Genomic DNA, 11,132 nt, shown 5'->3' with positions numbered 1-11,132 from the left:
ATTAAGAGCCCACACAAGAGGTACACCTGACATGCGGGCCCCACGTCGTGTGGGATCCACATGTCTTCATCTTAGGACACAACAGAATGTTTATATTAAGATTGCACCAAATATGTATCGATTTTGATGATTGATATATAAGTTTGCACCAAATTAAAGATCATGATGGATGACGATACATAATGGACTTCATTACGTTCATAATAGGCGAGTCCTGACAAACAAAATCGAGGTTGTTTCTCGCCTAATTCTTCTTCCATCATGCGTATCCTCCTCGTAGTTCATCAATCAATCGAACCAAGGAAAGAGGATCTGATGAGTTGCCCATCGTTTCTCCATCTCAGATTGTGATGTTTCATCCACCTGCAAGGTTTCGACACCTGAGATATCTGAATGTGACAAGCTGTGGCCACTGAGATATCTCCAATCTTCATATAAGGCAGCTTGAGAGGATTTAGGCTGGAGTGTCTCCTGGCACAATTGGTGGTGTTCCTCGAGGAAACATGATGAGATGTGGTCATTTGCATGGTCTGCTGGTAACCAGTCAGCAAATATGACCTTGGCGACGGGAGGTTGTGGAGTCCCAAAAGATGAGCAGCCATGGCTGGTGAGCTGTGAAACGAACAAGGATGAGTACCCATCCTCTGAAGAGGCCGGAAATGGGACTTCGTTGTTGAGGTTTTCAGGGACACGTGATTCGATCATGGAGGATTGAGAACTTGATGCCGTGAAAGATGTGGAGGAACAAGACGACGTCGATCCATCGATCTCGACGGCTTTCTTCTTCAGGTAGGAGTTCCAGTGGTTCTTCACCTCGTTGTCTGTCCTCCCAGGAAGATGCGTTGCGATCAGAGACCACCTGAAATATCAAGTTCGAGAAGCATGAACACAGTGCAGATGCCGAGGTCAGATTCGGAGAAATTAGTTCATACTTGTTGCCCAACGCAGCATGAAGCTTCATGACTGTCTCCTGCTCGTCGGGAGAGAAGCTACCACGCTTCAGTCCTGGCCTCAGGTAATTGATCCACCTCAATCTGCAGCTCTTCCCATCTCGTTGCAGCCCTATATATAATAGCAAAAGGAGTTCGATACGAATTCTACTGGTTCTTCAAAGAATTTGACTTAAACCTCCTCTGCTGAAGCAGCAAGGACGAGAAACTCACCAGCTTTGGCTGGAACCGAGCTCCAGCAACCATGGCCATGCTTAAGGATGTACTCCCTCAGCTTCTGGTCCTCTTCCGGCGACCACAATCCCCTCCTATGTTTCACCTCTGGCCTTCCACATGTCCTGCACCCCATGAAGAGCTGGAGAAGTGAGGAGGTGTTGACTTCTGCCTTCTGCAGCTCATTTAATGCTCAGGTACTGAGATTTAAAGGCCGTCGATCTCACCTTATGGATTGCTTCAGCATATATCATAGAGGCAGATGGGGTCATCGATCACTCCTCTTATTGATTACAGATCGAAAGAAGCAGTCGATGATAGGTGTGTAGGGACACCAGGTTTTCCAGTTTCGAGTGCATCAGGATTCTCCTAACCATACATGCCTTCTGATGCCTTCAACTCTTTTTCGTTGTCTGCTGCTATATACTCAACCCATGACTGCACCAAAAGCAACTTCTTTTTTCTGGAAGTGATGGGTGAGACATCCACTTCGCTTACGCTCGCGATTGCAGCACGAGAACAAGCAGCACGAGGTCCGGCAAACTGGATGGATACGTCAAAAACACTTTGAATTATTGTGTTGTTGTTATTGTTGCCTATTGTTTTGCCGTAAGACTTACAGGTATGCGGTTTTGCCTTTTATCACAGGCTGCTTGGTTAAGCAATCCCAGCGGCACCCAGGAAGAAGCTCGTGATCAGGAAAGAGATGTGAACCGCTCCATGTTTGCTCATGAAGCTGCTTCTTGATTAGAACACATATCAACCCTAAGCAATCTTATCTTTAAGCCTGTTGTTTGCCGAAGTTGTATACTCGAAGAATCTTCTTTCTTTGTCACACTAACTCTTGTTGGTAAGTAGAAGAAGAAGAAGGGGAGAGAGAGAGAGAGAGGGGTGGTGGGATTCACTGCAGCGTGCTATCTTTTCTCTCTGCGGAGAAGTGTAGGAACGCGAACTCCATGTTCGACGTAATGCTCCATGTTTTTGGTCTGCAACTAAAGATTTCAACCCAGTAGAATCTTGGCTCAACGATGGATTCGTCTTGCGACACCATCTGTTCCATGATCGTCCTTGATTCTTGGCATCTCCAAGAAGGATGACGGTGATCTCGCAGCTGATCCCATCGTCGTCCTCAGTTTGCTCTCTGTTCACCGTACGTTATAAAGATCCGTCACATTTGAGTTATAACGGTCTATGATGAAGATTCATGATGTATGGATTTATAACGGTTTGAAGTGTGCCGTTACACACGCGGGATCAGTACCATTGTCCCACTACGCAGAAGACGGTCACACTCAAAGGTTTGCAGTTTTGAATGCTTGTGCTGCTGGGGCTATAAAGTGATGGCTTCCACGGCATCGTCTTTTGCCCTCATCACACACACTCTGCATCCCATCTTCTTCTGATCTGCTTTGTCTTCTAGCAAAAGCCCTCGTTGCAAGGGGGAAGCGGAAAGGGTGGGGGAACCATGAGCACGGGAACGAGCACCTTCGTCATCAGGTGGATCAACTTTTTCTCCATGGTAAACATCTCAGCTGCTTTCTTTACCCTCTTCTTTCTCCCTTCATGTAAGGCTTCCTTTTGTGGGACAAATCAACATTTGTAATCACCACGCCCGTGCTGAATACTATTCTGCCATTCCATTTGCACCACTTGGCCCCTAAAGTTGGTGCTTTTCACATTCTCATCATTCCGTTGGAAGAAATGTGCATATTTTTTGAAAGAAATTTCACTCTTTTTTGCTCCTTTTTGGGTGATGAAGAGGGGTTTGATCCAAGTGATGCAGACCACTTGTTTGTTTTATGGAACTTTATATTTTCTTTTGTTATTTAGAGTACAAAGAACTAACTCCCCCTTGTCTGGTTTTTTTTGCCCCAAAATTCCTAATCTTGTTAGAGAGGTTGTAAGAGAATCAAGAACAGGAAATTAGGAAAGATGAACCGAGGCCTGCTTTCCGATAGTATTGATAAAATCAAAGATTTTATCATTAAATCTGCTTTTGTTCTTGGTAGTTAGCAAATGAAAGGAAAATGAGAGTGTGATTTCTTTACTTATAGAAATTATTCTTGAATATTCTGCCATTATCACCTTAACTCTTATTTTGCTTTTTCTTAGAACCTTACTTTTCCATTCAAACATTACATATATGCATACTAGATGCTTACAGTAAAATTCAATCCCCTGAGCTTCTGACTCTGCGCACTGCACCTTAACCACTAGAATGTCTCCTTGGAGACTTGTTTTGATGTTGTAGATACTAGCAATAGCAGTTATTTGCTTTGGAATATGGATGAGCATCCACCATGACGAGTGCCGAAAGTCCTTGACCCTCCCTGTCATGGGTCTCGGTGCATTGATTCTTTTAGTGTAAGTCTCCTTCCATTTCGACTCGTGCTTAAGATGTTTAGTTTAGCTACTTGTTTTACTTTTCCAGAACTAATTGCTGTCTCCATAACATAGATCCTTGATAGGTTTCCTGGGTGCTTGGAAAAATGTTGCAGTTCTGCTGTGGGTGGTATCCTTCTAATAAGTTGCAATCTATTGAATTCATTAATGCTTTTCTGTTTTGATGCCTTGTACTTGAGGGAACCTTGACATTGAGAATTCAGTATCTTGTCATGTTGTGCTTGATTTTGATTGCAATTATGGTCTTCACCGTGCTGGCGTAAGTACTGATGGTTGAAATCCTTGTTTTCTCTTCACTTAATGACATTTAATTAGTCCTAATTCCTATTGAATCTTGAAAATTCCATGATTACCAACAAGAAAGGTGTTATGCTTACTTATCAGTCAATGATTTGTTCTCTGGAAGTCTCAGAATTTACTGAAAGATTGTTAGGAAGAGAAAAAATAAGCCAAAAAGGAATGAAGATTCTCATATCTCAGTCACTCTGTTCAAGCATAGGTGGAAGCTGAGATCATATGTACATATTAATTCTTTTGTTGATAAAAAGAATCTTTTTTCAATCATCATTCTACTATAATCCTTTCACTTTGTCGAGGAGCATATCATGTTTTATATAAATTCTAACCTTGCTAAATCCCTGATCATGCATTTGGCCTTTTAGGTTTCAGCTACCTATCTTTTAACACCAACTATTTCAACATGAATGTACAAAATCTCCAACACATAGAATCTTCATCTGTTTCCTGGTTACCCTTTTCTTTCCTTTCTTCTATTGCTTCTTTATGATAAATGTTTATAATTAGTATTTCTTAAGTTGTTCAACTCTTTAAAACTGAATACTGCTTTTAGGCACAGTGATGTTAGTTTAAGTTGCTAAAGCTTTTGTAACTATGATGTGTTTGACTCCTTTTGTCCCTCAGAAATATTTTATATGAGCAGAACAATACACTTGGAAAAATCATATGGTTTGTTTTTCATTTTCACATGATTATTTTAACTACTTTTGTTTAGAATTTTGGTTCATTTCCATTTTTGATTAGGAGTTGAATTTTAATCTAGCCAATGTTCTTGTAGGTTCATCATAACAAATAGTGGTTCAGGTCATTCTGTAGCTGGTCTGAGGTAAGAAAACATTAATATTTGCTGTTTAATTACTCTGAAGTAAAAGAATCAATGTGAACACAATTTGAGATGGATTTCAATAAATTTTTAATCAAGATTTTATCAATACCTGCAAACTCCAAGGTTTGAAGCATTTATCCAGCTTCAATATGAGAAGAATCGTGTTTCATTTATTTAATAGTTTTGATAGATCATGGAATATTGAAGTATGTCTTCAAGAAACAATTCACGGCCTTCCATCTGCCTATTGGATGAAGGCAATCATTTAGAGATCATTGCAAACAAATGTCTACAGTTGAAGTTGTCAGTGTCATTTGCTTCAGTCATTCTGTTCGACAGTCATCTTTCAGAATAATCTGCAAAGTACCCAAACATTATGCAAACTACAATTTTCCAGATGATTCTAGCAGGGTGTACAAGAAATTGGACATCATCTAAGTACAAGGATGATTAGTTATGTATGCTACACCAACCATTTCTTACTAAATTGCTGTTTAGGTACAAGGAGTATCATCTTCAAGATTATAGTTCTTGGTTCTTCAAGCAGGTAGGTCTTATGTTATATGATAATGGTGTTGTAGTATTGCTGATAATATTTTGAATATACATCGGTTGTATGCCCATTCAATTGGCTTTCTATTTTAAGCTCAACAATACCAAAAACTGGAGACACTTGAAAAGTTGCCTTGTCAAGTCTGAGGATTGCAATAGTTTGCCAAAAAAATACAAGGTCAGTTCTTCATTTTTGTTTCTCAAATATCAACTGCAATATTCTTTTTCTCATTTGTCTGAACTTTGGCCAGACTCTGAAGGAGTATAAACTGGCACAACTTAGCCCCATCGAGGCTGGCTGCTGTAGGCCACCATCAGAGTATGTTTCCTTGCATTCTTGTTTGCTTAAACTGCCACCTAATGTTCCCTTGCATACCTAATTTGGATCTGAAACCTGAGCAAGAAGAATACCTGCTTTCTTTTGATGCTTTGCACCAATAAGGTACCCTATAGTCCACAATGGTTCACTGACATATAACTGCAGGTATTTACTAAAGTTGGCAAGGGTACATATAAATATTCATTAAAATTATCAGCAATAGCTGTGACCGGAAGATATACATTTATACTCCTTTATTCCCCCTCATGAATTGCCAAAACCCTTATGTCGATTAACTCAGTAAAGTGTAAAGAATTAATTAGTTTACGTAGTGTTATGACAGATTCTGCATGTTCTCCCTATCACATAGCCATTATAATATTGAGTGTGAACATATTATTGAGCTTGTGAAACACAAAGGCATAAAGAACCTTTTTCAAAATTTGCATACCAACATTATCTGTGTCTTCACTTAAAGGCAGGTGTATCCCTCCCTGTGTAGGAAAGGAAGGCATTCACTCCTCCACATGGATTTGCATTTCTTCTGGCTCTTAGTAGCTTTGGCTATAATTCAAAATTCAATTTCTTGTTAAAGTTTTTTATTGAAAATGAATTGATTATTTTCTTTGCTTGCATTTCTCTCTCTATTTTCAGGTGTGGATATCCTGCCGTAAACGCCTCCTATTACGACCTGACCTATCATCCTGTTAGCACAAACAAGGACTGCAAACTTTATAAAAATTCAAGAAGTATCAAGTGTTATGACTGTGACTCTTGCAAGCAAGTTTCCTGACAACATACCAGGTCTTTGTCCTGAAGCTCAGTTTTCAATCTGATTAACAGAGTTTTATTGTGCTTTAATATTAGGGCTGGAGTTGCTCAATACATGAAGACAGAATGGAGAGTGGTTGCAATTTTTAACCTGATTCTTTTTGTTGTATTGGTAAGTTTCTCAAACTCCACTTTGAAATTGACATGGTACAACAATATTGTCATTATTGCTTGGCTTATGTCTGATATTGAAATTGATATATATTGCATAAGAATGCATGATATTGTATTTTAGCTGATTTAAAAAAAATTTATAATTTTTCATCCACCTGACCAGATGATTCACTGATTTCTTTTCCTTTTTCACTCTGCTGAATGGTTTAGTCTATTGTGTACTTTGTTGGTTGCTGTGCGAGAAGGAATGTCTCAAGAAGTCACTCAGTGAAAGCAAGAGGCCGATGATCTTTCACATTGTTCACCCTGTGGGGAAGATAGTTCACTAGATTAGTTGAGAACCCTGATGTATTTTGCAGTTGAACATCAAAAACAAGATTGAGCGTGATTCTATTTCATTCATCATTTTGATTATTATTGGTTCTTTTAATCAACTTTGTGGGTGTGTTAAAAGTGGAGTGATCTCTTTAACCAGATTAGAATCACCAGTTAACTAGATTATGAAATAGTCAATTTGGAAGCATTAAAAAAGGTGGGAGATATGGGCATTATATAGTTAAAATTAGATGAATAGTGCAAGTATCACAGATACAAACAACCTCTTTGATTGAATGGGCCAAGACTGCACAAATTTACTTACCTTAGGTCCTGTGTCGGTGGGAGTCTTGCGCATTCTGCCACCCATGCAGATCCAACATATTCATGTCAAATCCTAAATTTGAAAACTTTAGTTACCAACTCAAAGGAATCCAATTCATGATTAGTTAGGTTTAAGAGAAGATTTCTTGGTTCATGCTCATTTCGCATATTCATATAGCATGAGCATGACATTTGCTGCTATGAAAGCTTACACAAGGCTAAAGACCGAGTTGTCGTTGAAACCAACACATGATTCCTTATCAAAATACAGGATTCTGATGTTGCTGCTTGGAAGAAAATGTGCTTCCATGATGAAGCTAGATACTACTGTGAAGAGATGCTCTTTTTTACATCATTGGTTGTTAAAATCAGTGTTCAAATTTTCTTTTTTTTTTCTTCACAGATTGTTCTGCGTGATAATATGAGGCCTACAATATCCTGTTGAGATATGGAAACTGAAGTTACAACTGATGTTTTGAACAAGTGAAAACAAGAACCTAGTTTGCAAAATTTTTAAAGATGGTCAAGTTTTTGGTGCATTGCATAAAAATTGTGCTTCTGATATAAGTTAATTTCTAATTGGAAAAGATGATCATTCCTACGAGTAGTTATGTTTTACTTTTCGATGATTTGTCGGTTTAACAACATGAAATATGTAGTGGTTTAGATGGATTCTTTGGCTTTCTTAGGACAACCATTCATAACACAATTTACTGAATTGCAAGTAAGTTGATGGCTTTTAAAATCATGTTGGATCTGATGCAATGAAGCAGAAATTTGTGTTTGCAGAATGTTATGCCACTTCAACCCAACACTATGACTTGGTAAAATTTGATCTATAATAAGCTGTTATACATTCATTGTCATATCAGTTGACACTAAATTCTTCTATGGTTTTTGGAAGCCTAAGTTTTCAATGAAATAACATCATTATTATCATCCTTGAGAATGGTGGTCCAAATCCTAATCATTTTTGTATGTCAAATAAAAGGCATACTTGAAGCCATGTTTTCCAGTCATTGTAAGTCATCATCTACAGAGTACTGTGTAATTTCATCAATCTGTTCTTGCATGGTGATGTCGATAATGCAGGAAAAGGATTGAATAGTGGAATCCTTGAGCATTTGCTGATTGACGAAATTTCTTAGATTAATATGGTTACCTCAATCACCAAAAATAACAAGTTACTGATTAGGATATCACCTCAGAAAGATGTTGATGCTGGTGCTGGTGTTCCAGAATGGTTTGAATCTTCCTTGTTCAAACAGGAACCAACAGTCTCTTGTTCATATTACTGCTGTGGACAGATTAAGCAACTCCAAGAATGTTCAAATGGATTTTTCATTGTTCCAGATTGAGTCCTTTTCATTGGATTTTCTTTGTTATTGCTTTTGATGGTGTGCTAAAAACATCTCCAAGTCTTTTTAGACCTAACCTGCAGATATGCACACACATCAATTTGGTTGACTTCAGCGTTATAGATTTCTCGTCTCCACAGTTGATCAGGCCATTGCATGTAGTCATCCAGAAGGGCCGACATCGCAAAGAAGAAACTGAGATGTGGATTGTGATGACTATTTGATCCATTAAGGTTTGATTCGTTCTTTGACGATGATGTGCGACAAAACTCGACTGTGAAGTGTGAACAGCACAGAGAGATTTAGTCTCGACTAACGGAGAGATTGTTTCCGTCACTCCCAACACTGATCATCCAAGTAGCAAACAAGCAGAGCTGATGATCTGTTTAACAAATTCGGAAAGTTTATTATCTGTTATTTGGATACATTATCTATCATTTCTTTTTTCCTTGCATGTTCTTCACAGTATACTGTCTAGAATTGTCTAACATGTGAAAACAAGACTTGTCAAATTGGTCAAGTTACTAATACAAGTCAAATTAGGGTATGAATTTTATGAGGACTTTGAACAATTATTAGCTTTGATGGATCAATTTTCCATCAAATAATCATCATGGGGATCCTCTGATTTGTTTGGAAGCTCAAATGTGGTGTGTGAGGTTGTGATGGGGCAGACTTTTCATGGAATGTACTTAGACAAGGCATGTCAATTGTGTGGAATTATTTTGATCAGAACTATAAGCTATTATTAGTGTTGATTAAAGTCTCTTTTGAAGTTAGCCCTATAAGTTTTGGTGCTTATGTTTCCAATACCCATCAATTTATCTAAACATTTTGTGCCACTCAAAACATTTTGGTTCCTTCTCTATAAGTTTTCTTATTTTCAGAGTCGATAAAGATTATTATCTTTCCTTTAGAACTAGCAAATATTGACTCTGATCTTTGATTTAAGTATTATATATGCTAACAGTAAGTATGTATGTATGTATATATATTGAGAGAGATTGTAGTTCAAAGATTATGTGGTTCAGTGAACAGTTGAAATGTTTATTATGGTCAGAAAACCTTAACCTAACTACTGACTTGGATATGACATTTGTGGGGCTGACTGACGAGAAAGGCTCCAAACAGTTGACCTTAATGTGGCTTTCACTTGGAGACACAAACACATAAATACAAATCAAACAAATTGAAATAAAAGGCTTCTCAACTTGTGGGTGTAGTTTGGTTGGGGAGACTTGGTAGAGTGCAGCATGTGGTCCATTGTGTGAAATTGGCAAGGAATACAAGTCTCAGAAACTCCACTGGTCAACATTCCAACAGTGGAAAGATCAGCGAAATGAGATCTGTGCCATCTTCTTCCTCTGTCATAAAAGCACAAGCTCCTCCAATGGCAAGCCCCATGGTGTTACTACTGGACCTTCTTCAGGTTCTTTCTGCTGCTGCTGTTCTGTGTCCATCAGGTATGCTCCTTCTTTTCTGTGATGAGACTGTACACTATGTGTCTTCCTACTTAATCAGACAAAGCTTGTCAAATGATCTTAAAACCTCTTGATGATGGCATGAAAGAACTCATTGGCTTCTTTAGATTCTGACACACAATCTAATCCATTGTCTTCATCAAAGTTGCAGCTCATCTGCTTGCTCAACTCATCCTCTCTTAACCTGTTGAGGCACAACATTGTGGGGTTGAATTCCCTGAGACTTCCCAGATTTTGATAGTGTATTAACTATGATTGATTTGTGGAAAGACTTAGTTCCCACTTTTAGTGATTCCATCAGTAGTAGTTACTGTTCATGTGAGAAGAAAAAGGAAAAGTAGCATTTGGAATACTACTGCTGCTGCTACATTTAGGAGCCTGACATGGTAACATATCCTTTCTAATACAATTAGTCCTCATATAAACTTCATGAACATTATTGTTAAGCATCAACATCTGAAATAACATGAAGTATATATATCTTAGGTAAATATATATATCTTAGGTAACTTGATGACAAATGAAGTATATATATCTTAGGTAAATATCAGATATTTCTTTTCCCTTATGGAAGACTCTGTATATTGGAAGATCAAAAATAATTTTCTACTCTCTCATTTCTGGGTCTGATGGAACTCATTTTCAAAGGAAGAAACCTTGGTTATGTAAAACAAAAACTCCCTAGAAATATCCAAGAAATTTCAAACATGGAAAAAGTCAAATAAGACTGGTACCATGCTTTTTATCATTCTGATAATGATCTATCTTTTGTCAGGACCTCTGATACCTTATTGTCAGCTTAGTAGGGTTTAATCATCAAATTTTGGTGCTGATTCTATCAAAGAAATCAATGGAATAAAAATAATAAAAAAAGAATCAAATTAGCCAGAGGTGTGTGCCTTCAATATTCATGTTAATATTTACTCCAAAAACTTTAAGAGCAAAATCCAGTAGCAGAAACAAAATATGCAAGTAAAAACATTCATCTCCATACAAATAGATAGATATATGATATGTAACACCAAAATATTAGCTCCCTTGTGATCTCATCGAGTGACAAGGGCTGTGCTTGGTAAGATTTGTTTGACCAAATCCAATCACAAAGATGCAACTGTCTGGAAGCTCAAGTCAAACATGTAGAAGATGATG

At 37.9% G+C, this 11,132-nt stretch overlaps 2 protein-coding genes across 4 annotated transcripts; one reads left to right on the top strand and one right to left on the bottom strand.

Moving 5' to 3' along the window:
- Positions 1-62: 62 nt before the first annotated feature.
- Positions 63-1,406, bottom strand: LOC135645109 (transcription factor LAF1-like). Its single transcript, XM_065163189.1, has 3 exons — positions 1,164-1,406; positions 933-1,062; positions 63-859 (listed from the first exon to the last, which is right to left on the bottom strand). The coding sequence occupies exons 1-3, from the start codon at positions 1,297-1,299 to the stop codon at positions 289-291; spliced, it is 837 nt and encodes a 278-aa protein (XP_065019261.1). The 5' UTR covers positions 1,300-1,406; the 3' UTR covers positions 63-288.
- Positions 1,407-2,491: 1,085 nt separating this feature from the next.
- On the top strand, positions 2,492-8,919 carry LOC103993263 (tetraspanin-10-like). 3 transcript variants are annotated; one of them, XM_018829866.2, is made up of 11 exons: positions 2,492-2,682; positions 3,415-3,527; positions 3,621-3,675; positions 3,770-3,825; positions 4,642-4,689; positions 5,188-5,236; positions 5,336-5,419; positions 5,493-5,560; positions 6,215-6,340; positions 6,428-6,503; positions 8,643-8,919. In XM_018829866.2, the coding sequence occupies exons 1-11, from the start codon at positions 2,629-2,631 to the stop codon at positions 8,724-8,726; spliced, it is 813 nt and encodes a 270-aa protein (XP_018685411.2). In that variant the 5' UTR covers positions 2,492-2,628; the 3' UTR covers positions 8,727-8,919. The 3 variants fall into 3 exon arrangements, with proteins under 3 accessions (XP_018685411.2, XP_009411536.2, XP_009411537.2); XM_009413261.3 differs by lacking the exon at positions 8,643-8,919 and adding an exon at positions 6,751-6,939 and having other exon boundaries at positions 2,493-2,682; XM_009413262.3 differs by lacking the exon at positions 8,643-8,919 and adding an exon at positions 6,716-6,939 and having other exon boundaries at positions 2,497-2,682.
- The last annotated feature ends 2,213 nt before the right edge of the window (positions 8,920-11,132 follow it).

The sequence above is a fragment of the Musa acuminata genome, chromosome BXJ3-8, assembly GCF_036884655.1.
Source record: "Musa acuminata AAA Group cultivar baxijiao chromosome BXJ3-8, Cavendish_Baxijiao_AAA, whole genome shotgun sequence".
In the NCBI taxonomy this organism is placed as follows: Eukaryota; Viridiplantae; Streptophyta; class Magnoliopsida; order Zingiberales; family Musaceae; genus Musa; species Musa acuminata.
The sequence above is the reverse complement of the archived record's forward strand: the minus strand, read 5'-3'. Positions and strand labels throughout refer to the sequence as shown.